This window comes from Accipiter gentilis, chromosome 8 (assembly GCF_929443795.1).
Source record: "Accipiter gentilis chromosome 8, bAccGen1.1, whole genome shotgun sequence".
NCBI lineage: Eukaryota > Metazoa > Chordata > Aves > Accipitriformes > Accipitridae > Astur > Astur gentilis.
Window position 1 is genome coordinate 32,839,890 of NC_064887.1, and position 26,777 is coordinate 32,866,666.

At 38.3% G+C, this 26,777-nt stretch overlaps 2 protein-coding genes across 8 annotated transcripts in view; both read left to right on the forward strand.

Moving 5' to 3' along the window:
- RABGAP1L (RAB GTPase activating protein 1 like) overlaps positions 1 to 26,777 on the forward strand; it is a 268,294-nt gene that overhangs the window by 89,028 nt on the left and 152,489 nt on the right. The gene's annotated exons all lie outside the window — the stretch shown is intronic.
- Positions 2,112 to 5,655, forward strand: GPR52 (G protein-coupled receptor 52). The gene is made up of 2 exons (XM_049808565.1): positions 2,112 to 3,058; positions 3,954 to 5,655. Exon 2 carries the CDS (start codon positions 4,146 to 4,148, stop codon positions 5,229 to 5,231), a length of 1,086 nt encoding a protein of 361 aa, XP_049664522.1. The 5' UTR covers positions 2,112 to 3,058; positions 3,954 to 4,145; the 3' UTR covers positions 5,232 to 5,655.

Genomic DNA, 26,777 nt, shown 5'->3' on the forward strand with positions numbered 1-26,777 from the left:
ATTTTACCTGCATTGAAAACCAACCAGCGGAGGTTGCCATTGATTTTTCTGTTACCTCTTACCTGCTTAGCAGTATCCGGATTACTTGTACAAGATCTGAAAGATTTGGCTGACCTGAGTGCTTGCTACCAGAGTTCAGTGCTCTGTGCGCACAGTAATAGGCAGTGCGTTTTGGTAACATCAGCTAGATCTGACCTGTTAGCAAGGTGCCTCAGTGGTCGCTGGAATGTTTGGAAGCTTTAGTAGTTATCAATATTCAAACCTTATCGCGCAGGATGCACTCAGCAGGTAGTTTCTGTGGTCCACTTAATTTTAGGCTTTACCTTTGCTTACCTAATGTGCCCTTGTGTCTTCGAGGCTTTCTGACGTCCATTTTAAGATGTTTTGGTCCTTTGTTTCTCTGGTGCCCACCTCAAACTGGCCCAGGGAGAGGAGGGAGAAGTACTGGTTGCTGCCATGCCTGTGCACACTGTTGTTTGTTCTCCTCCTCCTCCCCCACAGGAGGAGTGGGAAAAGGAGGAATAAAAATTGCTTCCTATTGTTCTGCCTGTGGTATGGATAGTGATGGCTTAAAGCTGTACTCGGGGACTAAATTTAGTCATTAAATCTGTTGTCGCAGCCACTTTACAGTTCTGAGGTATTGGAGTCGATTTTAATTTTTTTCTTTAATCCTTCGATGGAAGAATTTGGAATTATCACACATCATTACTGCAAACCACACTTACACTGCTGCATTTTATGCTGCTTCATATTTCTACAGACTTGTCATTCAGACTTGAATATTTGCTCCAGGCTATGCTGAAATACAAGATGTTAACCCAGGAGCAGCTTATTAAATTTTTGCCTGTGGTTTGCCTTGGAACTAAAAGAATTTAAATCATTGTAGTTGCTAATGACTTGGTTCGCTAAAGCCTCCAATACCATTCTTGACACGTCTTTTGCTAATCTATAGCCCAAAATACTGTTTCGTGGTTGGTATTTGGTATCTAAATTTGCTGTTTCTCTCTGTGTCTAAGGACGTATGGAGTGTGTATGTAAGATAACTTTGATGATTGTACTTCTGTTACAGGTTTTATTTTTAGGAAGCATGAAGTAAATAAAAGTTCTGAGTCCTTAATCGGGGAGTAACAGCATCCATTTGCATGAATAGTGAGATTGGTTAATTGGGTTAAAAAATCAGTGCTTTGAAAAATAATGTGTTATTCACAAGTATTTGTATTTGAACCAATGTTTGCCATCGGTTGAAGCAATTAAAGACTGGTACAGTATTGAAAGCAGTTGCAGATGAGTTTTACAATAAATCTGCCTTAAGTATGAAAATAATTAATTTTTAGGGGACGGTAACTCTGTCTTTTAAGCAAGACAAGAAAATTGGTGTTGAACCACGGCAAATATTTTACCAAGCTAAACACTTGCAGACAATGTATAAAAGATGCGTGTGAAATTAGTGATCTGAGAATAACTTTGCACATTTTTAGTGCGGCGATGATGGCGGTTTCTAAAATTACGTATCGCTATCGCTATAAAAGACGCGATTTAAAGGTTTGGGTGTACGTCCTGTGGGCTTCAAATGTTGTTTACGTCTTTGGCATTCAGCGCGCTTTGCCCGCATTGATCTGGAGTTCAGCACTTTGACCGAGCAGGTCGCCAGACTTGGCACCTCGCACCTCCCCACGCCCCCGCCCCCGCCCCCGCCGGTGTCTCTCTCCAGCCCTCCGCCTGCCGGCCCTACGAAGCTTAACGGGGCTGGCGGGGTAAGCGGTCGCGACAGCCAGCGGTCGCGACAGCCGGCGGTGCCGCAGCCCTTCCCCGCCGGGACCGGGGCCGTGTCCCGCGGGCCGGGCGCGGCGCTGCCCTCGCCGCTCGGCTCCCTTCCCTTCCCTTCCCTTCCCTTCGGTTCCCGGCCGCTCCGCTCCCCTCCGCTCCGTTGCGTTCCCCCGCCGCGCTGCGGGGGGCGCCGGCGGCCCGGCCCGGCAGCCGTTACCTAGTGACAGCGGCGCGGCGCGGCCATTGGCTGGGGGCCGGGGGGGGCAGTCACCTTTCCAGCGCCCGGCTCGTCTGCATCGGCGGGGCGGGGGGGGAGAGGAGGAGGAGGAGGAGGAGCAGGAGGAGCGGACTCAGGTGCAAGCAGTCATTTCACGGGGGAAGGAGAGAAATAGCGACAGAGGCTCTAGCCGCACCACAGTAACTAGGACTCCCCTGTCAAGCACTTCATCATAGCGGCTGGTAAGGATGCCTGTAGGTGAGAGAGATCGCTATATTGCTTTAACAGAGAATTGGAGAAAGTAGTGGTTTTATACGCGCTCTGCTGCTTATAGACGAAGGGAACGAATAGCCGGAAATATTCTGGGATGTTATAAAATCCAGAAGGACTTTCTGTACAGCGTGGCGATGCACGACAGGAAATTAACTCCAAAAAGAACGCTTTCCCTCAAACTGCGGCAACAGCATTGAAAATTCTCTTCTAGTATCTGAAATTCTTCCTGAAGACGCAGCAAGGACTATCAAAACCATCAGAGAGATTCTGGTACTTTTAAAGAGACTTAAAGCAAATGCCAGCGTAATAGCTGAATGACCTTGGAGATCATTTTATGTGGATTCATTAATTCCCACTGCCAGTCTTCTAGTTTCAGGAACTCTAGGATTAAAGATGGTTTTAACATTTTAGGGGCCTTTCAAAAAGCAAGATTGCGTACAATTAATTACCTGCCTAATGATTCCTGAACTGATCAAGCATTTACGTAAAACTGAACACAGAAGATGCTTTCTTTTAACGTTTGCTTTCTCCGTAACTGCAAATAAAATGAACAAGGTAATGTCCTGCAATTAGAAGAACATTTTTTTTAAAGCAACTGTTTATGATGCTGATTGTCTAATAAATACAGAAGCCCTAAAACTACATAGAAGATGAAGCTGAATAACGGAATAATGGACTAGTAAACAATGGCAGCTTTTCTAGTCAAATCAGCATTTCATTAGCTTCACAGCAGAATGCAGATGGAAGTTTCTGTTCTCGTTGTATGGGGGTTTGTGAAATGATTCAGGTGTTGCTACAGAGGTGAGCAATATCATGGATATACCTATGAACTCCTGGGTACTGATCCACTGTAGCAGTTATGGCAGTTTCCAAAGATGATTATTTTAAATTACCATTGATGAAATTAAATACAAGAGGATTTATTTTGTCTGTGGGGACCTTGAATTGTGCTTCTGGCATTAGTAATTGTAATGGACTATAACTGTTTGAAGGAATTGTGAATATTGACATAAGTCTCCAAATTCTATTCTTAAATTATCTTCATTTTTAAATGAACAGACACGATCTTCCTCATTGTATCCGAGATGTATGTTTTCTTTCTTGGGAGTCAGAGGACAAATCTGCCTTGTCCCCCACCCGTCTCCCTCCAAATAAAATTCATTATTCATACCCAAACAGTGGTGAGTCTATTGGAATTAACCTTGACAAAAATGTTTTCCTTACCTTACCAATGAATAGCATGGATAAGATGGAGTACCATCTCCTGAATGGAGCCAGAAAAGACAGCATTAGATGATGAACTCCTTCCTTTACTCTCCAGTCAGTCTGTGATTTAAATTGAGACATTAAAAAGATTATCTCCAGTAACTGCTGGTCTAGGAAACCTAAGCTGTACTGAGTTCCTCCTTCCCTTCCTCCCCCTCCCCCTATTATATTCCAAAGTAAATTACTTCCTCAGGAAAATAAGCGGTCAGAGATTTCCCCCCCTCCTTCCCTGGGAAATTAATGTCTCTCTTTTGTCAGTTTTTATTTCCATATTTCACAGTACCTGTTTGTTTTAGAAGTGCCTTGTGTTTGCTAAAGATCGGTCAAGAGCACTGGAGGAGCTGATCAGTGGCCTTTCTCTTTCTGGCTTTTTTGTTTTGTTTTCTTTTGTTTTCTTTTCTTTTCTTTTCTTTTCTTTCTTTCCTTAAAGCTAAGGTGTGCCAGAGGTGATGCACTGATGCTGAGGAGGCATCAACAGCTATGGGACTGTAATCCTCTCAAATGTAAGCACTGGCAGTGTCTACAAAGAGAGATCCTGAGACGCTGAAGCAGAGTTTAGCTGCTGTTAAGCAGGTCATCTGCTCACTAAGGCTCAGATTGCAGTGTTCCCTAATCACAAAACATGAACCAGTCCCGATGGATTGAATGGAGGACTCTGAATATGAGCAGTAGTGTTATGAACATATCTGAGCATCTCTCCTGCCCTCTTGGATTTGGTCACTACAATGCAGTTGACATCTGTATCCTTGAGACAGTTGTTATTGTCTTGCTAACATTTTTAATTATTGCGGGTAACTTAACTGTGATATTTGTTTTTCACTGTGCTCCACTTCTGCATCATTATACCACCAGCTATTTTATTCAGACCATGGCCTATGCTGATCTTTTTGTTGGAGTTAGCTGCTTGGTTCCTACTTTGTCACTGCTCCACTACTCGACAGGTGTCCACGAGTCCTTGACTTGTCAAGTTTTTGGATATATCATCTCTGTGCTAAAAAGCGTATCTATGGCATGTCTTGCTTGCATCAGTGTGGATCGCTATCTCGCTATAACAAAGCCTCTCTCCTATAATCAACTGGTCACACCTTGTCGCTTGAGAATCTGCATCATTTTGATCTGGATATACTCTTGTCTGATCTTCTTGCCTTCCTTTTTTGGTTGGGGAAAACCTGGTTACCATGGAGATATTTTTGAATGGTGTGCTACCTCCTGGCTAACTAATGCCTATTTTACTGGCTTTATCGTGTGCTTACTATACGCTCCTGCTGCCTTTGTCATATGTTTCACGTATTTCCACATCTTTAAAATTTGCCGGCAGCACACCAAAGAGATAAATGATCGGAGAGCTCGATTTCCTAGCCACGAAGTGGATGCTGCTGGGGAGACTGGGCACAGCCCCGATCGCCGCTATGCCATGGTTTTGTTTCGGATAACTAGTGTGTTCTACATGCTGTGGCTCCCCTATATCATATACTTTATGCTGGAGAGCTCTAGGGTGTTGGAAAACCCAGCACTTTCCTTCTTAACAACGTGGCTTGCTATAAGCAATAGTTTCTGCAACTGTGTGATTTATAGCCTCTCCAACAGCGTTTTCAGGCTGGGACTGCGGAGACTGTCAGAGACAATATGTTCATCTTGTATGTGTTTAAAAGACAGGGATGTACGGGACCCTAAACCACGAAAACGGGCTAATTCCTGCTCCATTTAAAGAAAACTAGCGCATGTAATCATACATGGAGTTTTGATAGTATTTGCTGTACCTGGAAACTTGCCAGAAGAGAAATGTTTACTTGAATAGCTTGCTATGATGTTAGAGTGAGTTTAAAAGTGATTGCAGAAAAGGAAAAGGCTGCTGTAAGAGGGGTCACTGAACTTGAATATAGCTCTTGTGAAATTGTGAGGAGAGCAATTCGACAGAGACGATGAAGAAAGTCAGAACTAAAAATCTTCTAAAGGGCATGAAATAACTACCACATCAGAGGAGGTTCCTCATAAAATAAATTAGTTAGTTACTACCTTATATTTTCCCCCCTTGTAGAAAAGTTGTCTTACTATCTTTGTGTCAGAATATACTGTAGCCTTCTGAATTTAAATATATTTAAGAGGAAACAACAACACAGTAAGCGGCTATCCGTAAATTATATACCTGAGGACTGTAGTAGATATTGCAGATTAATAATCAGCTCTATCTCTGCTCACATCTTGTACAATTTTCAGTTGTACAAACAATCCGCAATGCGTAAAACCTGCACCGGGCATGCTTTTGGATAAAATGGCACATTTTGGTACAACTTTCACAGAAGCTCTCCCTCTCATTTCCCCTTTTTTTCCATTCTGTGCATCCCTAGATTCCATTGCGTCCAAGTGGTTTAGCTGGAGGGCACCTATGAGGTAAACTGAGTTTCAAACCATTCTTCCTGCAGAAAGCAATAGCCCTTCCTGGCTGGCTGGGTAACTGCAGCTGCCCATGTACAATGACTTCTTCAATCTTTCATTCTCTTGATCCTGTTAAATTAGCACACAGTATCGATGTAGTGTCCTTTAGGGTGTACTAAAGCTTTTCCTTTATTGGCTACACAGATAATCCTAACGCAAATATGATAATCGCACACAGTAAGTAGTGTGCATCACTGCTTAGAAAATTAAAACTAACTAACCCTTTTCTTTGGGAAGTCTAAATAGCTTACTGTTGTAGCTGTCAAACCGTTGTGTGAACCTCGCTTGCACATACTGTATTTTTTTTAGAGAAAACGTAAATTGTGGTCTGTGCCTAATGTTTTCATAGCACACGGAATAGGTCAGTGCTACAGGATTAAAAAATTACACTTGCTTTAAGAGAAATACTTCTGTGCGGTTGTTGAATAGCTGTTTGTTAGACAAGTGTTCTCGGATGAGGTGAACAAGACAGCATAGTATTAAATACAGGCAAAGAGCTTCAGTATTTCCTTTTGTACTGAATTGATTTTCAGGTCCACTGATGAAATCTTTTTTATTTTGCAAGGGCGCACATTAGGTTTGTGTAATAAATTGCCAGGGGTTCAGATGCATGCCAGTCAATAAAATATTCAAATTATTATTTTGAACCAAATGTAATTTTCTTAGATGGTTATTGGCTTTTAAAAAAGGCCCAATTATTGATTGTTGGTGCCTTTTAACACTGCACTATTATTCCTTCTTTCACCAAAATGCATATGTAAAGATTGTGCCTATTACTTTTTGTAATGGAAGCTAACCACGCTTGCACACTTGTGGTTTGACTCTAGATCTCCCTTAATTATGTATTCTTTGTTCTGTTGAGGTGGTTCTGAACCCCTGTACGTTTTTTTAAACCTGTAAGAAAGTTGAAACAATGGAATAAAGTAGTATTATGTATATCAAAACCAGCCTTGGCGTTAGTTCCCTGATGTTACGCTCTGTTCTCTGTGAAAGTTCTTTTGGGTTAGAACTCAAGAGTGAACAATTTAAAATCCAAACCCCAAAGCTGCTTACTTGCTGTCTTAAACATTTATATACCAATTTCTACCATTGCGCAATCTTTAAAGCAGATTGAAATATGACTTGAAACATTCCTCTAGCTAAGCTGAGCTGTTGCTGACAATTAGCCCCGATAGATATTATGGAAAAATGAACCGCATTCTTTGCACGTATCTCATAATGCTCCATGTTTACAGGAATGTGTCTGCTGCCTTCTTTTGAAAAGTTGCTGTTTATTTCAGAAGGCTCTTTTTGGCTGACCACTGCTCTATAAGGCTGTGTAACCTTCTCTCTTCTTACAAACACAACTTGGATTAATGTTATTTTGTCATTATTTCCTGCTTAGTAGGTCCTCAGCATGCAAGACTTAGACAAGGAACAATGAAGTATCTCGTTTCTCACAACTCACAGGGCTGGTTTCATACCAATAAAGTAGTTTTATATCTGTGCTCCAGACCTGGCAGGTTACCACTTCTGGGCTTTGTTGGCATTCCTGGTAACAAGTTTCTATGGGACCTCCTGAAATTCAAGAAAAGTTCTAGAAAATGCTTGAAGTTGAACTAACCTTTTATTAAACACAGCCTGGAGCCAGTACATGCATTATTAGCATGGTACTGTAACTACAAATAGGTAGAAATACACAAGCTAACTCATTTGTATCGGTAGTGCCTTAGTTTAACCCTGCTTGTATAACCTCAGCAAATGGAGTTATGTGCAACAACTTGAAGCTTTATTGCCTGCAAACGGTAGGTCAGAAAGAGAGCTTCACTTCAGAGACTGCAGCACAAGGTTTACTCACCAGCCCACCAGCTTCTTGCCCTAAAGGGCAGAGTTAGCAATACTTCTCTCTCTACCGTCGTGTTGAACTTGTGGAGTTGTCAGGCGGAACTGAAGATTTGCTTTTTCCCCGAGCTGTTGTTGGAGGGAGAGAATACCGTAGAAATCCAATACCCTGCAAACCAATCAGAGGTTCCTAGGTTCTTTGCCTACCCCCCGGCCCCCCCCCCCCCCCCTTTTTTTTTTGGTTTGTTTCTTAAACACTGGCTTAATGTTGTTGGTGCTTATCTGGACCCCAAATTTCAGTTGCTGTAAAGTCACACTTCAGCCTGTTCCCTGTAAATCCGAGTCTCCTGGTCTCCTGGAATCTATCAAATTAAGCATCCTCAGCAGAGTTAAATGCTGCGCTTCTTGCTGTTTCCATGATGACAAGATTTGACCTGGTGGTCAGTCACATGAGTTCTTAAATTTAGTAAGTGTGTTTCATTTTTTTTAAAGTGTTTTCTAAACTCATGATTTAAAATTTTATTTGAGGGAGGTTTGTTATTGTTTTACTAATGCTGTCTGAGGATTCCAGCTGGTGCTAAATTCTCTTCCAAAATTATAAGGCTGGATGTTTTAATGGATTAAAAAAGTCCCATAGAAATTCCAGTCGCCCAGTCTGTCACCTTTGATTTTCATTCTGTCATTATATAGTTTTGTGTTCTTGTATGAAAATCTGATAAAAGAATGAGACTTTTAAAGCTGGTATCTGGAGTACATATCCCATTTCCATGTGCCTAAAGATCTTAATGATTTATGAAGTACCTAGTAAATAGGTGATCAGATACTAACTGAAGAAATCAACACGAAAAAATCATTGTTGATAATACAGGTAATAATAAAGTCCGTCCATATACAGATACATTGAGGGAGTCACTAAAACTTTAGGTTCCTTTAGGAAAAAAAAACCACAAAAGGGTAGTAGCCGTAAGAAGAAAACATATATCAAATATTAAATAAAAAGGTTAAAGTGAAGAGATATGTCTAATAGGTAAGCAAAACAAATAGAAATATATAAAGCTCCTTTGCGCAGGTAGATTATGTTGTGCTGTTAGATTTCTCCTGAATACTTATGCTTGTAGTGTAGCAGACTATGCTGAGGTCGATTGCCTTACCATTTTTGGAACCTCTTCAGCCTAAGGAAGAGTCAAAAAAATTGTGTAATGGCAGCAAAAGTGCTACTAGAAAAGTAATCTTTTCTTCACCAAATTCTATGTGCTTCCTTATTTTCTGGAATGGCTAAGTGAATTTTTCCTTAAAATACTATTCTTTAAAGGGAAAGAAAACTGTAGTAATGAAAAGCACAATGCTGTCTTTTAAAAGTTTACTTATTGTCTTAGAGTAAGATTTTTTTCCCCCTGTTTCTGCTTAAGAATCTGTTTTGTAATTGTACTTGGGAAAGCATGAGGTATCATGCTAGGTTTATTTTTGTGCAGAATCTTTGCGATTCCGCTACTGGAAAGTTGGGAGTGTTTTGCTTTATTGAGCCACATTTCATAGATAGAGTTTATGAAGACCTTTTAAAAATATAATTTATAATGTTTTTACAATTATTTTTAATTCACTGGTGTTTGACAACTGACTATCCATAAGCACACTTAGTTTTCACACTCAGCAAAACTAATAAAATGTCCTTTTTGGGGTAAAATAACTTACCAGTCAATATTAAAAATTGGCCATTGAGAAAAGTAAATCAATGCAATGATTAGTTATTTCATTAGCTATTTCATCTTGTATATGAAAAGTTTAACTATAAATGAAAGATAGTTGTTGCAACAGGATATCGGGTTGATGGGAAATGCATCAGATTTAATACTATCTCACAGTTGATTCTCAACTTGAAACTATTTTTAATCTTTCCATATTACAGTTGTAGCCAAACGAATAAATATATTGATTTTTAATTATTTTTTTTTTAATGTTGGTGTTTGAATGCTGAGGATCTGTATCTCTCAATCCAAGCCGCTGCTCGTGGTGGGAATATCCCTTTAGCAGATCGCAAAACTCAGTTGCAGCGTGCCTAGCAACATGACGGTCCTGGAGCTGGCTTTGCTGAGGAGCAGTGCCAGAGGTTCAGGAGGCCAACATTGCTGTGGGGGCAGAATGTCAATGAAGGTGGCAGTGGCCTCCCCGGCCATCCTCCAGGATCAGCTAATTTGCAGATCTTACAGTTTTATTGTCACTGTCACTGAAAGGGGAAGTTTAAGCCTTTGACTTCATCCCCGCCCCGTGTTACCTCTGTCTCTCTTTAGGTTGTTTTATGTCTGGAGTGGTGCATCATTCTACTAAAGAACTGAATTAGATTTATTTTGTTTGGTTTTTTTTGATTAAAATATTTTATGTATGTCATGTGAATGGCAAAACCAAACATTACTTTGTTAACTGATTGCTGATTAATTTTTAGGCCCTTCCAGAAATGGAAGCATCACTGAGGTAGAGTCTTCCTGTCACTTGCAGCATTGCCTGGAACATTGCTTAAAGATAGTAGTTTCCAAAGATTACATGATTTTTGCTAAACCAAATACAAAGTTCAAGTAAAACCTGGTTATTTTCCCCCCCTATTTAACATAGACATGTTTATTATTTTTTTAAAGATTATACACTGAATTTATACATAGATCTTTGCAGTAATTAAGCATTTTTAATTGTTAACAAAATTGTTAACAAAAGTCTCTGCCATTATTGTAGATTAGTGGAATGAAAGCAGTTTAGAAGGATATTTAAGAGTAGCTTCCTACTCACAGGTTTTTCCAGTTGTTCTTAAATGAAATTACTCCTTTCTCAGTCGGATAATAGGAAAAATCCTCTGAGCTCCGTGGGCTTTAAGTGCTAAAGGAACAGTATGTGAATGGAGAAGAAGCTGTTAATGGCTCTGTGCCCCAGCACAGCCTCGAGAAAATATTAAAACCCCCTCACTTTACATCGGTAATTTCTGTGGACTTTTCCTTTGTCCAAATACTATGAAAGGTGGGATGAATATAAAGAAACCTTAGTGCTTTCAGCTGCACTGACAGAAGGCTAGGAAAAGCAATTTCAGGCAGTAAAAATGCCTGGACGTCTTTGGGATTTTATCACAGTCTTATGCCGACTGCTGCCAAACTTAACCCTCTTGAGAAGAACGCGACAGCAATGCTGAAGGCTTTTCGTTTTAATCACTGTGTGACTTGGTCTGAACAAAGAAAAGGTGGTTTGGGTGGAACTTTTGTAAGTGCAGTATCAGGGAAAAGAGTTTCACTTCTCGTATGTGCTGTTCATCCCTGCCTCAAAGCTCGCAATCTAAATTTTACAACCGGCGGCAGTATTAGAAAAAGTGGCAAAACACAAAGGTTTTAAGAAGGGGAAACTCAGAGATGTCAGCATTAATCACGCGAGGGCATTTCTGCATCTTGACAGCATTGCTTTTTGTTTCTTCATTTTCTTCAAATGAAATAGATAATGCTTGTCTTTTTCTCCCTTCTTCTATAAGTTATTTGAATAAGCACAAATTCTTTTCATCATGGAAGAAGTCCATTTCATGGGATATTTAAATGAAGAATAGGGTAGTGGTTTGGGAAAGTATAACAGAATGTCCCCAGGAGAGAACAAAGTTACTTGTGGGACATGTACTACTTTGAATTTCGTACACTTTAGGCAGGAAAGTCTTCAAATACCTGTACCAGATGAGGGTTTCTAGTCCTTGTATGATCTCTCCAATGTTATTTATGCTTGTGCATGTAAAACTTACAAATTCTTCTTGTGTGACATCTAAATTTAGAATTGTAAACGGACAAATGATATTTTCCCTAATAGGCAAATTTGTTCTGACCTAGGAAAGACACTTGCTGAACCCACAGGTTTTTGGTGTTTATTAAGTGACTATAGCATACAGATTCTCATTAGCTGTTTTATTGTGGGGAAACAAATATAGGAACTGTGTATTGAGGCAGAAGAGCTGACTGTTCCTCAGATGAACTGCTCCTCTCATCTGTTTAATGAAATTACTGCATCTAAGGAGCCCAGGTGAGGTTGTGGCTTTGGGGGAGGCCGACCACTGAGATCGAGTGACCTTTATTTACTTATTTTTGTAGTTTACCGCTATGTCACTATGTTTCTCTCTGTGTTCACGTCTGTGCTTAAATGAGGATTGTCAAATACAAAACACTTGTGTCACTTTGGAATGTGTATACCCCCCTGTTTCCTGCTGAGATCCATGTAGGTCTCTCTCAGTACAACATGCCATTTAAACCTGAGTCATGTTCAGTGACTAAACCCGTAGTGGTTTGAATTGTTACCGTTCTGGCAGCAGAATGAAGCATGCCTGCGCCTCGCCTCGTCTCCTCTCCTCTTTCCTTGGTCGCTTTAGGTCAGTCTGGCAGCTTAGCACTCGATGAACGCTGGCGTGGCTGAAGTGTGTGTGTGTGTGTCCTCTGCTTATGCTTTTACTACACAGAGTTAATCCTCCACAGAAGGGGTGGCATAGACAGCTGAAGGCAATAATGCCTTAAACTGCCTCAGCAAGGTTTTTGCAAGTCTTTGTTTATTAGGGTTTTTAATGATAAGAAAAATTATTGTAATTAAAAAAGAGAGATCTGTATGCTACAAGTAATGAATTGTTATTAGGTCAAGAACAGATTAGTCTATTTTTCATCTATGCCCTCAATAGGTAAACAGGATCTTCATAAGAGAATTTTATTATAATCAGGTAGATTTTGGGCACTACAATTTTTATAGTGAGTTTTAATGCAACTATACGTATGTAAGGGCAGTAAACAGTCATATAATGGCAAGGTTTCACTGGCAGCTTTTTCTTCATTTCAAGGGCTTTGGGGACCACTTTGTGGCTAGAGTTGGGTAAGTGCTAAGTGTGTATGAAAATTACTGAAGCCAAAACAGCAAACACAGGCTGTAAATGAAACACCTTTATCCCCAACTACTCCCTCTGTAATATTGGCTCCTTAATATTGTCCAGGCAGTATCTCATGTTGGCTTATGAAGATGACATATAGAAAAGCAAGAAATCTAATAAATATAAGCATAACTATATATGCCATCATAATTAAATTATTGTAAATATTTTTTTATTTTTCAACTTGGGACTTTTGGAGACCATATTTTCTGTGATGTCTTATGTTGGGAACTCGCAACCAATTAATTATTTTCCTTTGCTGGCTATGCTTTACTTGATCTCTGGCTTTTGGGTTTTTTAAAGTACTATTTGAAATTTGATTTTTAAATTCAATTTTGTTGTTACATAGATGTGTTCTTCACTTGACTTATGTAAAAACCTTTGTGAGAATATTAGAAAGATCATGTCCTTGAAGAGAACTACGTCTAGTCTTAAATCTATTTAGGCTGCATTTCACTGTAGCTAAAAGAAGCTGTTGCTGTACCTTGTTTACTGGATTTCAGGTGTCTTGGCAACAAGCCTTGTCAACAGATGACAAGTTCTCCAACCTCTTCTGTAGGGCTGAAACATTATTTGCCACTGATTTTACTTGTAAATACTGCTAACTAAAGAAATTCTGTTTTGGTAGTGAATCAGTATTCTGGATGGGAGTTGTGGAGACACTTTATGTCTCTATTTTATTTCCTTTGATTCTGATGGCAGTATATGAGGGTTATTGCTTAAGTGCAGCTGGAAGTTTTGTCCCTGTTATCCCTGTGCATTTGCAGCTCCCTTCTTCTGGTTTATCCTGGCTTGAGAAGCTTTTTTGGGGAAAGGTATGTCTGTGATGGTTGGTCGTTGATACAATTGTGATTCGATGATCATCTTACTTTATGAATTTCACTGCGTTAGTAATGCCTGTATTTTAAAAACAAAAATCATAGCGAAGTGCTCTTGTAATAATGGTATTGATTGTATTTAAAAATAAATTTATAGGAAGACAATTTTTTACATTGGTAAAAAGAGATTTGAAATGTGATGTAGGTGAGGAATACCTGTTGATAATTTATTTTGGGAAATATTTGGATTTCAAGTGGCAGATGGAATTCGAGAGAGAAATATAAATATTGATTCTGAAGTAAAGCAGCCCTTAGTTTTCATACAATAATGAAATGAATTGTATCCATTTCCTGTCAGGAAGAGGATTTGGTGTTACTATATATCGCCTTATGGAAAAGGTAGTTTAATGAGCCATGGCTTACCAAAAGTATTGAGATATTAGTAATTCTATAAGTAATAAAGAAAACTATTAGAAAGCATTACTATCATCACCATAGTGTGTCTGGACCTTGAATATTGAATACTGAGTGTAACCGGTCCATGGTAGCACAGCTGGAATGAGTTCTGAGGAATGACAAAGGAACTGCTCTTCTCTAAGGGAGAATTAAAGTCTCTAGGGTTTTCCAACCTAGAAAAGAAAGGATTAAAGTGCAGGGGAATATGAGGGGTCTGAAAGGTTGTGAATGTCATGGGGGAGAACTGGATATAATTAGTAATTGTTTCTCTTCCAGTGTAAAAGAATTAAAATCAAGGTAGCAGTATGTAGTGAATAGTGGAATACGTTGACGAAAGACACTCTGGATGTCAAAAGCTGACATGGGTTAAAAATTCAGAGAAATTCAAAGAGGAATAGTATATTAAATGCTGTCATCATGCTTCTGGCTTGGGAGCCCATATGCTGCAGATTACCAGAGGCTGGGAGACTATGATGGGGGAATTGTCACAGTATGTTTGTCCTCTTCTTATACTTGTCCTTAGGCATCTGTTACCAGTTGCTGTTGCAGACAGTATTGATGCTAGAGGAACCAAGGGCCGACCTAAAGTATCTGCTCATGCCTTCCTGCTCTGTTGTGTTGTTACATCTTTATTACTTCTCATATACTAACTCTGGATATTTCATATTTAGTCTGTCAGGAAAAGAATGCACAATTTACTTCAGCTGGTTTTTTCTGAATAACATTGTGAGTGAAAAATGAACATATGTGGCTGTGCATCTTTGCGCGTGTGTGTAAGGTGGCTCTGAGAGTAGAAGTGTCAGTATGATCAACTGTCCCTATCTTTTCTCGCTGCTGAAGCAAAATACATTCTGGAAGAGCACCAACAAAGCAGTTATGAATATCAAGTTCTGATATCAAGTATTAGGGGGATAAACTTTAACTCTTTTTTTCAATAATTATAGTAGTTAAAAGCTAAGCTATTATTATGGGCAGTCCACAGCAAAAATGGCTGCTTAACCCTATCTAAATTCCATGATTTTTTAAAATAAAAGGTGATGCTGCAAAAGTAGGGACGCCTACACTACACATGGCTAAGTCAGGTAACTCTCCCTAGCTGCAGCTGGTTCAGGAGAGGTCCAACAAGTCCCCTACTTTATCATGCCATTAGAAAGGTTGTGGTATCATACCGATAGGATAAAGGATACAGAGGTCACTAGCAGTGCAGAGACTGCAACAGTGTATTCAAGGAGGGACTAAATCCTTGAGAAAATTTCAGTGACAGCCTATTGTGGCTGATGACATATAGTTAGGAGATCCCCGCAACTAACTGGTATTTTGTCAAGTATTTCTGCAATCACCGAAGTTACCAGTGAAGCGAACAACAAAGTCCCATAGTGAACAAGGTACGTATCTCAATGAGCGATGATGAGGATCGCGTATGTCCATGTTGTTCCACTCATCATCATCACCATGTTACCTATTTTCTGAAATAATGTGTTATCCATTGAGAAGTAAAACCAGAATTCAAACTAGATCTCCATATAACTGGGGCTGCTATATTTATAGAGTCAGAAGCAGTGTGTAGTTTGCTCTGCCTGTCAGTGTATCTCCAAAACTATATATTCTCATTAGGTTTTTTTATAGAGGAAGGCTGTTCTATCCTACTCCTTTCATTTTGCAATTAGATCAGTTGACGCTGGTTTGCCCCCAAAACATTTTACCATTTTCTTTTAAAACCAGTATCAATAGTTATGTTCTGTGAATAAAATGTGATTTTTAAGATGCATTCTGCTCCTTTCTTTGCCAGGTGCTTGTGCCTTGTGTTTAAGTGGCTAAATCATGAGGTGGATTCTCCATGCTCAAATAAGTTTTCCTGTGTTGCAGTTCCATGCACTACTGCATCTTCAGGCTAGCTTGAGTCCTCTTCCTGTTGTTCATGGATTCCAAATGTGGAAAAGATGGGAAAATATCAGGCAAAATTGTCAGTTTGGATGTCAGTGTTTAAATTGTTTTCATGACTGAGTATGCCTTGTTCATTTTCTTACAGTAGAATTTAAGTGAACTTGCAGAAACCAGCAAGACCATGGGTATTTTCATTTTTCTTCCTTATAAAGTAATTATTATTTGAAAAACAATGTGCTTGTACAGAAAATTTTGAAATTTTGGGTGGATATTTGGTTTATACTGCGGGTTTGGGACTTTTTCTGATATCTTATTGGAAACATTCTTGTAACTGGTAAATTAAAATACTGAAAAATGAAGGTGTGGGCACTAGCAGGCATTTCTTACATGCCTCCTAACAATGCTTGCAGTCTAGAAGTGATCAAAACTTCGCAATGTTTTACTCAAAACACATTTTTTGCAGCTTTTAAATGAGATAGCTTGTTATTAATTATATACATTTTGGACTGATCCTTCATCCCTGCTGCAAGCAGAATTCCCACTGACTTCAGGGGAATCTTGGAATTTTAGGGAAGCTTGGCTCAGTTTTCTATATTCAGTCTAGCAATGATATAGAAAGCCCTAAACTTCTGATTTTTCAGCAAGTACACAACATGACTCATGAGTATTTCCATTACAGTAGAAGGGAATGCAGCAGAAGCGTTACTAATGAGGACAGAAGCCTCACATGAAACAAGTGTGCATCTGTGTTTGTATGCTAAACTGAAGACAATATGTTAACATATGTTCAAAAAATCGCATTTCTCATCTCTGTTAAGAAATACTGCTAAAAAAGCGTAGACCATGAAAGAGAAAAGGGAGAGAATGCTTAGCTCCAGTTTGCTACCTTGCACTTCATGTTTTCAGTCTATTTTCTGACTAAGCAAATTGACAGGCAGGATTTAAAAACAGTATTATTTTTCCATGGTAAAACTGCTAGTTGTAAGAATATTCTGCTATATTATTTCACATTATTAAAAAACTTTAAATATAGATTGTTGTGGTAAACACATGACAGTTTAAAAAGTATAACTCTAGGATATTATTTTAGAACTTCTGTTCTGAACTCCAAAGAATTTGGCTAAATTTTGTTACGGTTTCTTTGTCAAGCCCTCCCCTTCCCCCCAGTTGCATTGCTCTTATTTTTTAATTGAACATCATATCGGCCATTTTTTCTTGAAGTGAAATATGACCATTTGAACATAAAAGGCATTAAAATATTCCATGACTAGATTAAGATTGAATTAAGATTAAATCTTTGTTGTTGTTGCTGTCATCTGTTACTATCCAGTTTTCCCGATGGAATATTTGAACATTCAAAATTAGAGTTGAAATCTCAGATGCTGTAGGGAGCATGTGGTTTTTGTTTGGATTTTTTAAAATGAAAAATGTATTTTTCTATTTATGTGAGGCTGTAATCTGAAAAAAACCCTGTCATATAGCCATTTACTGTTGTGTAGAACTTTTGTTAGATACTTAACGTGGCTCCTTGACTACTGCTGCAAGAAGCCTTTTTTCATCCTGTGAGAACTTTACGCATAACAGAAGGTTGTTGGTCACACTTCAGTTTATTATTCATGTTGCCTTTATTTTCCACGACAAAATAATCGCGTGCATATAAATCAAGTTCAGGTTATGTTTTGTGCTGTTATAACTGGACAAAGTGATTTACCTCAGTTCGGTCTCTTCAGTTTTTTGCAGTTCTTTGCTACAGCATCTCTAGCTGTGTTTGAGTTGACCTGCTTTCTTTTAATTGTTTTCTTTCAAAATTAGGGCAATATTAGCATACATTGTGTTATATATAGATTTCATTGTTCTTGGAGTTCCATGAATTCACAGTTAGATTTAGAATGTGAATTTCATATTTTATGCCAATGGATTTGTATCCTGTTTTGGTAACCACTACAACCTCTTAGAAACAGTTCAGAAGATTGGAAGCAAAATCTTGGCTCTGAACTGTAATAAAAATACCTATTTGTAATATTTATAATAATTTTAGCATTACCACTTAGAAAAATGTAACTCTAATATTAAGTTTAGACCCAGTTGTTTACTTGCCATGATAGATTAGTAGTTTTGATAACCAGCTTAATTGTAAGCTTACTTTCAACAGTGATAGAAAAGATTTTTTTTTTAAATTTTTATTTTGGTCTCTTGTTTTTAAAGGCTTTGATCGTGATCAAATACATAGTTACAGGCTGTAAAATGGGCTACTTTCAATTCACACTCATTTCATTATTAGATAGTTTACGGGAGATGAAATCATGTATAGGGAAAGGCATGAATCCATTCTGAGGTCTTTTCGACTTGACATTCTGCAGTGCTGGTTTTAAACATTTCAAATCTAAAACTCATCCAGAACTCACAAAACTAATGGCCTGAAGTCGTGGCTGTGTATGCTTATGAGTTACATTCCCTTGGAGAACGCTCGAGTATTTGAGCACATACAATGAATTTCATAACAGCAAGGCAGAAACTACATGCGTTATGGTCCAAACGTATTTTGGTGCTATGATATGTGATTGTAAGTAGGCCTTAATGCTCTCCCTGGATCAGAGAATTAGCCTGAAGGCACTGTAATTCTGTTGCAATTTTTTTGTTTGTTTGAACAAAATATTCTGAGTAGGGTTGTTGTTGGGCTTATATAAAATCTGAGCTGCTCCTCAGCTGAGGTTGAAGGAGGACGTCCTTCCTCCCCACCCTCTCACATGCAGAGATACCATCTGGGTGTATGGGATGAATTCCAGGTGAGACTTGGAACTAATCCAGTAAATGTTACAGAAACCTTAAAGCAAACAGAAAAAACCCCGTAACTAAACAAAGCCTTTCATCAACAGTGATGCATTCAATGACATAATGATTTTTTAATGTGCATGATACTACAAAGCATTAATTTCCTCCAGTCAGTGTGGGAAGTTTTGGAAAGGTGTAAGTTTTAAGTATCTTAAGAATGTTTTGCCTGAAACCTTATGCCTTAATTTTGAGCGTGTTTCTTCTTATGTTGTTATAAAATACTGGCTTCTGGAGCAATGGTTTTTACCCTTCTGATTAGTTAATTTATTTCTCTCAGTAGGACTGAACGTGAAAGAAAAGAGCAGAAGCTTAGACAGCCATCCTTACCTTTATTAGTTTTGATTTCTAGAAATTTGATCTTTTTTTTTTTCCCTAGGTAAAGTAATTTTCTTAGACCTGCAAAGTGAAAGGTTACTTAGAAAAGTGAGAACCATTTTTCGATTCCTTTTTTTGTGCAATGGTTTTAAACAGCTACTTTTTCTCACGGTTACACATCATTATTTTTTTATTTAAAAAAATACCTCCAAATTTGATCTGTTCTGGTGCATTTTCAGTCACTAAATTTATGCTCTGTTTATATTACCTAAACTTCAAGTAATATTATTTTAGTCCTGACACCAGGTATTTATTCTCTATCCTGTAATATATACTGTTTAAAACAAAACAACCCCCCCCCCCCCAAGTTATTAAGATATGACCAAGAGCTAATCAGATGGGTTCTAACTAATTTTGCACTTTTTGATTGTCCTTGTTTATGTTGGTCTCTCTGAGGTTCCCTTTTCCTGGCTGATCAGTAACCTCACTCCTCTCCATTTCTAACACACTGTGTCCAAAACTAATTCAGATCTCTGCTTGAGATCTTTCTTTAAGTTTAGAAGGTTATACCTGCTCTGAGAAATTGTTAGAGGGATTCATGGCCTTCTGAATTGAAACTCTCAGGCTCTCACCCAGCCACAAGTCAGTGTTTTTTTGTCATCTGCTCCATCTTCCAGACCTCAGTATTATATGGTAGACACCCACAGGGTAAGATCTTTAAATTTAAAGGTCATTTTCAAATGGCTATTAGAGAGGCAATAAATAATCAAGAATAGCTATGGCTTTTTGAGGCAGAAATTACATCTCATGGCTTTTAGAGCTTTGCATATTGTGATCTTTTTTTGAGGTGTATCAGAAAGAGAGAGAACGGCACTTGGAAACCTGGGGATTTAATGTTAACTTCCTAAATATTCATTTGAGGCTACAAAGTAGACCTGGCCTGATTTTTCAGGATTGCTGAGCAACCCAAAATCTCAGTCAAGCAACTCAACAACTGTGGGTTTGTTACTAAAATAAGTAAATAATCTCCACAGATAGTCTGTAAACTTACTGAGATTTGAAATTTGATCATTTCCTTCTAACTCATATTACGTGATGATTTTTGTTTTTTGTTTTTTTTTTTTTTTTTTTAATTAGCCAAGTTAGGGATTACAGATATTTAGCCTAGATCTTCTTTGTTTCTGATTGTTGCGGTGTGTTCCTGGAACTGATGGTTACACCACTGATGGAAATACTTTTATCAGTTAAATTTAATGGATCCATCAAATACTGGATTGTTTCCACTCCTCCTATCTTTCATTCATTTATATATTTTTAATTCCATTTATTTGGTCAGTCTTTTTTTCTGATTCTCCCTTTTCCATGTAGTTGCAGTCAAGTGCTTTCAGGCTTTTCTAACAGCAGTTCTCTGCATTGTACCGAGAGCATTGTGAATGAAAGCAGCATGACTGGAAGAGAAGATGAAGAGCTGCTCTAAGAGGGGACTGAAACTAACTGGACAGTTTGAATTCTTTTCAAATATGTGTTTAGGTAGTTCCTCCTGACTGGTGAGGGAAGCATCTCACATACGTGTTAGGATACTATTGCCTTGCTTTTCATATCTGGTGCTTGTTTAGAATTTGTTTGAGATCAGAAGGGAACAGAAAAGTTAAGTAACCTTTCTGAATATGTATTAGAGTTATGATATTGGTGTCAAATAGCACATTTTATACTACTTTTTTTAGTTTAAATTGGGAACTGGAAGTCTCCAGGGCATGAACAATTAATATTTAATAGAGAGCAGTTGCAAACCAAGTAGGTTTTTGTTGAGTATTTCAAAGATGCAGAGTTGTACTCCCAAAAGGGAGGTTTTAACTGGGTAAAAGACTTAGGTTGAAGCAAGTCATTGTTTCATTTGATTTCATTTTTCCACACGCTATCCAACCTCTCATCTGTGTTTTTCATTGCTTTCACAGTGGGTAGCATCCATTGCATGCTTACTGGAGAGCTTGATCTTGCTGGGCTGCGTTTCAGTTAAATTTATTTTTGAAGTGGGCTGCCCTCTTAAACTCAGCAGTCACACTTTTGTCCAGTGTCCAGGACGGGTGATAGGATGGGTGACTTACACTGCTCTTCGTCTAATATATATGAGGTTGTTTTAAAATACTGCTAGGTGATAGCAGGTGGGTAAGAATAAATCACATGTCTGCTCTGTTGGAACCAACAGCGTTTCTTTTTTCTGTGTTTCCATCATCCAGTAGAGAATTTTTTTTAACTTCTTGTTGATGCCAAGAAGTAGACAACATCCATTCCTTCACTGTGTTTTTTCCAATTCCACGGTTTGTGTAACAAAATAATTATATTAGAAATAAGAAGTTTTGTAGAAGTTGGCACTGTTTCATTGCATGTGCTATCTTGATTTGAGCATTAATATCTGTAAAACGGGTTTAGAAAAGTAACAGCTGAACAGTTGTTTGGGAACACCTTGTTTGCTTGGCCCCCTGGTAATTCTTGGTGTGAGGCAGTATTGGGCCAGAGTGATTAGCAGCATCCATTGTCTAAGGAATGAACTGATGTCTTTAGCAGGCCAGTGATGTCATTTTGTCGAGATGAATGATGCATTTCAGAAAATCCAGGTTTAGAACTGCAGTTCTTAAAATTGTCCCCACCAGTTACACAATTCAAAACTTTTATGTGAAGTCCGAGTTATGTGGTTCCTTTAATGGGGCACTAGGTGAAGAAGGGCTTTGCTAGAATTGATATTATTATTTTCCTAGCCCATATGGAGCTGAAACTGAACGCTTAGTGAAGGCTTTTTCAGGAAAGCTGTAAGTGCATTTCTCAGGGTAGCCAGGCAGGACAGTTTCCAGAGTTTGGAAATCTTCCTGGTTAAAGTGCAAAGAAAAATTCTGCTTCTGATCAGGCTGCGTTTTCTAGAGATCAAACCCAAATATACCTTACAACAAAAACAGTAAGAAAAATATTTATCTTGCTTATCTTATAGTGACATCAGTGGCAAGTTTGTTTGCATAAAAATAATTTGAAGAATTGGAAGACTGGTGTAGTGTTTTAGAAAACTTTACCCCAGAGAGTCAGCACACTTCAGAATGTGCCTCTGTAATTTTTGCATAAAGCAGAAAAGAGTTTAGCAATTACTTTCATTACAGCCAGTATACTAAAATCTGATGGATGCTGCATCCTTTTGCAGAGGTAACTGTATACACTGTCTGTACTGAGTTTCATTCTATTACCATTATGTAAGAAATATTGTACAGTGAAAAATTAACAACTTTTTAATACCAACCTTGCCACACTTCCTGTGCTTCCAAGTGTGGTTAGTTATTCATGTTTATGGCATTTCTAGGTGGTTAAGAAGATATGAATAATACCCAAGCTATATGGACAGAGCATTAAAATTCTAGTAGGAGTCTAGGTTGTTAGCACAGAAGACCCTATGCATAGGAAATAATGGTTCTCCACTATATTTGGCTAAAGCCTGAATGAAATAGCAGGATAATTCTAATACTTATGTGGATGTGACCATATGTGGAGTCTTAAATCACTAGTTCATAGGACTGTTGTAGCGTTACGTAGGGGAAAGTTATATGAATGATAAATGGTACTGATAGTGTATTTATGGACAATGCAGTTGGGGATGAATTATTAACAGTGTAAATAAATGTACTGTTTTGAAGCGCTATTGTTTGTACTGTAAGTCAATTCTTCAAAATAGGGAGCTGAGAAAAGATATTATTACTGTGAATAGATATCTGTTTAAGTACTGTAGTGATGTTCCTCAGGTTCTTTGTTTTGCAGATGATGCTTATTACAGTTGGTTATCACATGCCTCTTACTGTCCTCTGTCGGTGTAGAAGCAAAGGTCTCAGCCCTCCTGCCCTCCCCAAAAGAACAACTAAATGCTTGATGCTATCAAGGAAAGAGAAGAATGGATTTGTTTTAATAATGATTAAACCACAGCTGACCGCAAATCTAAAGAAAAAGTACAAATCTTTGGACAGGGCAGCAAGTGCAGTTGCGGGCCTCTTTGTGGAAGAAATTGAGGTGTTCTCTATGTAAGTAACTAATTTGAATCTTAGAATCTTAGAAAATAACATCCTTTTTGTCAAAGTGAACAACATAGAAGAAATTGATATGAGAACAACTTGTTTGGAGTTACCCAAATACCAAATAAAAATGTCTGCATAATAAAGAAGAAGAATGTTTTGGCCAAAATTTAAAACGAGAAATTTTGTGAAGGACATTAACCTCCCAATCTTCCTCTACTCAAGCTCTCGGGACCACCTTTCTCCTCCTCCCCAAATAAAAACAACCCTCAAAACCCCAAATGTAACATTCTAGCCTTAAAGAAATATGAAGGTGATTTTTGTTAATTAACTAGCTAGTTACTCACAGATATAACAAATCAATGCCTTTGCAATCAATGCTGTGCAGTATAGATTTGTAGAGGCAAGGAAGAATGCAATTTATTGAAAATACTAGTTTTTAAGTAATTTATTTTCTGTTTCTGACTTACTGGTCATAAACAGTTTGTCTACAAATAATAAAGTGGGTAACAATTAAGTGTCAAGCACCTTTCCATTATGTGTCAGTGAAAATCCCTTCCTGCTGTCCCCACTGTGGATACTGAAAGGAGATACAAACTGAGGGAAAGCTGGAACCCAGGGAGTAGTTGGGGAGGATTCATTTCCATAAGAAACAAGGCTATAAATACATTTTAATGCATTGCTAATAGTGATGTATTGGTGAGGGCAAGTTTAATGAAAAGCTGTCTTATGCAGTTACAGGATAACATTGTTCCTGTAATTGGGTACTGAAAGCAGGCCTTGTCATTTGTTGCAACAAATACTGGAGAAATGACAAGATAAAGAAGAGGTCGCAGAATGGTGATGAAGCTTTTAAAAACAGATTTAAACCAGAAACAATACACATAAACACTTTTAATGACAAGACGGTATATGAATGGTATCAGTGCTAACGTTTAGTCCGTGGTATTAAAGTTATTGAAATAGAACATGTTTTCAGTAGGTAGGCAAAGTTTTATAAAGCCTGCTCAACCAATTCAACAACATAATACTTGAGAAAATAAGAAGAATGGATAATAAATATATTAAAAGTGGAGTGTATAATAGCCTGCTTTTGTCTGAAGCAGTATGTGAGGATTTTCTTGCCCTATGGACATTACTGGCTTAACTTTGGATGCAATGGTTTACAGTAAATAGAACAGAAATTTAAATTATGTTACTCACTTCATTCACAGTTTTAAAAAGCATAATGGGACTGAAGGCAGAAGAGAAGGCACAGGCACAGCTTGAATAGTCTGATAGTTCCTCATGTTGCCAAAGCCTATTTTTGTTGTTCTATAAGGGGAAACACCTGATAGACCATAGGTCTGAAGGAGGCCGGGAGATAGTTCGGTTGATCCCATCTCCCATGTCGCACTGGTCACATACTTGTCCCTTTTTACAAAGATGGCAAATGATAGAGACTGCCAAGCTGTGCTGGGTGCTCTGCTCCAGTGCTTCGCTGGCCACTGCTGCGAGGAGAGCGGGTATAATGAGGATGATGATGGCTATAGATGCCATCTATGTATGAGATGATTGTTTAATTTGGCCCCCAAAAAAATAATCAAAGAAAAGCTTGCAGATTAGGTGTCACTTGGAATAGTAGCAGTTCACGACTAAGAAGCCAAAGGGAAAGAGAGGCTGTATGCTTGGTGAAATCAAGGGAGGTTCCTTTATTGAAGTATGCTGAGTAGTTTTCATATTGAAATATTTACCTTTAGTATAGATTTAATTTTCTTAAGGAGGCGCAGGAAAATAAAATTTATCAATTTCAATTTATTTTACTTAATTTTACAACTTTACGTTAGTAGTTGTTTAAAGTAACTTCAGTTTTTCTCAGAAATTGGTTTACAGTTTACACTGTAAGAGTATCAGTAGACTCTCAAATGCCTGTTGTCCTCATTTCTTGTTATAAACAATCTGCATTGCCAGCGTACTGTGTGGCAGCAACGTTTCTCTGCCTCTGTAATTTTCAACAGTGTAGGTGCTAGTAGGCAAAAGCAAATCAGAGAAAGTAACTTCTTCTGAATGCCACTGTCTAAAAAAAATAACATTTTAGTTAACATTGGTCATATTTAATGCATGTACTTACTGCAAAGAGATTTAGCAACAGTTGAGTGGAAGTGACACCTGTCTGCTTTAAGAAAGGTTTTAGCATAAAATGTTCCAAATCCAGTGACAATATATAATGTTCTGTATGCTAAAAGGGTATATAATGTAGTCATTTGTCTTAATTCTAGTCAGTCATTTTCTTCTTAGAAGTGAAATGCTAATATAGTTTGTTTTTTAATTTTTATGCTGTACAGATTCCTTTAGTGTCTAACACATTATATATATACATATACAATTTAAATTAAATGTTGCAACTGTTGCATCTATCTTAATAGTTACTATAATCATATTTCCTATTTATGTTAAAAACTTTTCTTATTACGTTCATTAAGTTGCCTACTGTCATGGTTTAACCCCAGCTGGCAACTAAGCACCACACAGCTGCTCACTTGCTTCCCCCCCACCCAGTGGGATGGGGGACAATATTGCAAAAAAAAAAAAAAAAAAGTAAAACTCATGGATTGAGATAAAGAGAGTTTAATAGGACAGAAAGGAAGAAAATAATAATAATGATAATAATAAAATTACAATAATAAAGGGATTGAAATACACAAAACAAGTGATGCACAATGCAATTGCTCACCACTCACCAAATGATGCCCAGTTAGTTCCTGAGCAGCGATCCCCCCGCTGGCCAACTCCCCCCAGTTTATATACTGGACATGACGTCACAGTATGGAATACCCCTCTGGCCAGTTTGGGTCAGGTGCCCTGGCTGTGTCCCCTCCCAACTCCTTGTGCCCCTCCAGCCTTCTTGCTGGCTGGGCATGAGGAGCTGAAAAATCCTTGACTTAGTACAAACGCTACTTAGCAACAACCGAAAACATCCGTGTGTTATCAACATTCTTCTCATCCTAAATCCACAATATAACACTATACCAGCTACTGGAAAAAAAATTAACTCTATCGCAGTCGAAACCAGGACACCTACCAATCTTGTTTTATAATATATGGATCTTCTTATAGTTCTGATTTCCCATCATGCCAAGAAGCTAGGAAAATATTTTGTGATGGATGCATGGAAAACCAGTATTTTTTCTTAGCAAAGTAACTGTATTTTGTGTTAAAATCAAAACGTAAAAGTAAAAATAAAGAGTAATGATGATTTAGAGCACTACACAATCTGACTGCGCTGAGAATACTGACGATAAAAGGGGACGTATGAGTCAGAGCTTCGGTTAGAATTGGGCTGCTCGCACGGAGCCAGGTAAAATGAGGCAGAAAACCCATTTCCAGGCTGTTCCAGACAGCTTTGGGAAGAGCAGTGCTCCCTTCCCTGCCTACCTCCAAACTTTGTTCTTGCCCTGTAGCCACCCTCCTCAGCATCCCGTCTGCCCTGCCAAGGGGCATGGCTCAGTTTCAAGTGAATTTACGTTACTCAGAGGGGATTGGTGTTTTGCAATGTAATTTTCACATGGAGCAATGGGGAATGGAAACTTCTGAATTAATTGCTTAGTAAGTGGGAATTAGTTCATTGTCTTGAACTAGGAATGGTGTGATAGAGGTATGAATGAGGGCTTGCTTACACAGAAAATTCTGGTGGTTTTTTTCTTAAGTTTTCTATACTTGATGTTATATGTGTGTTAGTAATGTGAATA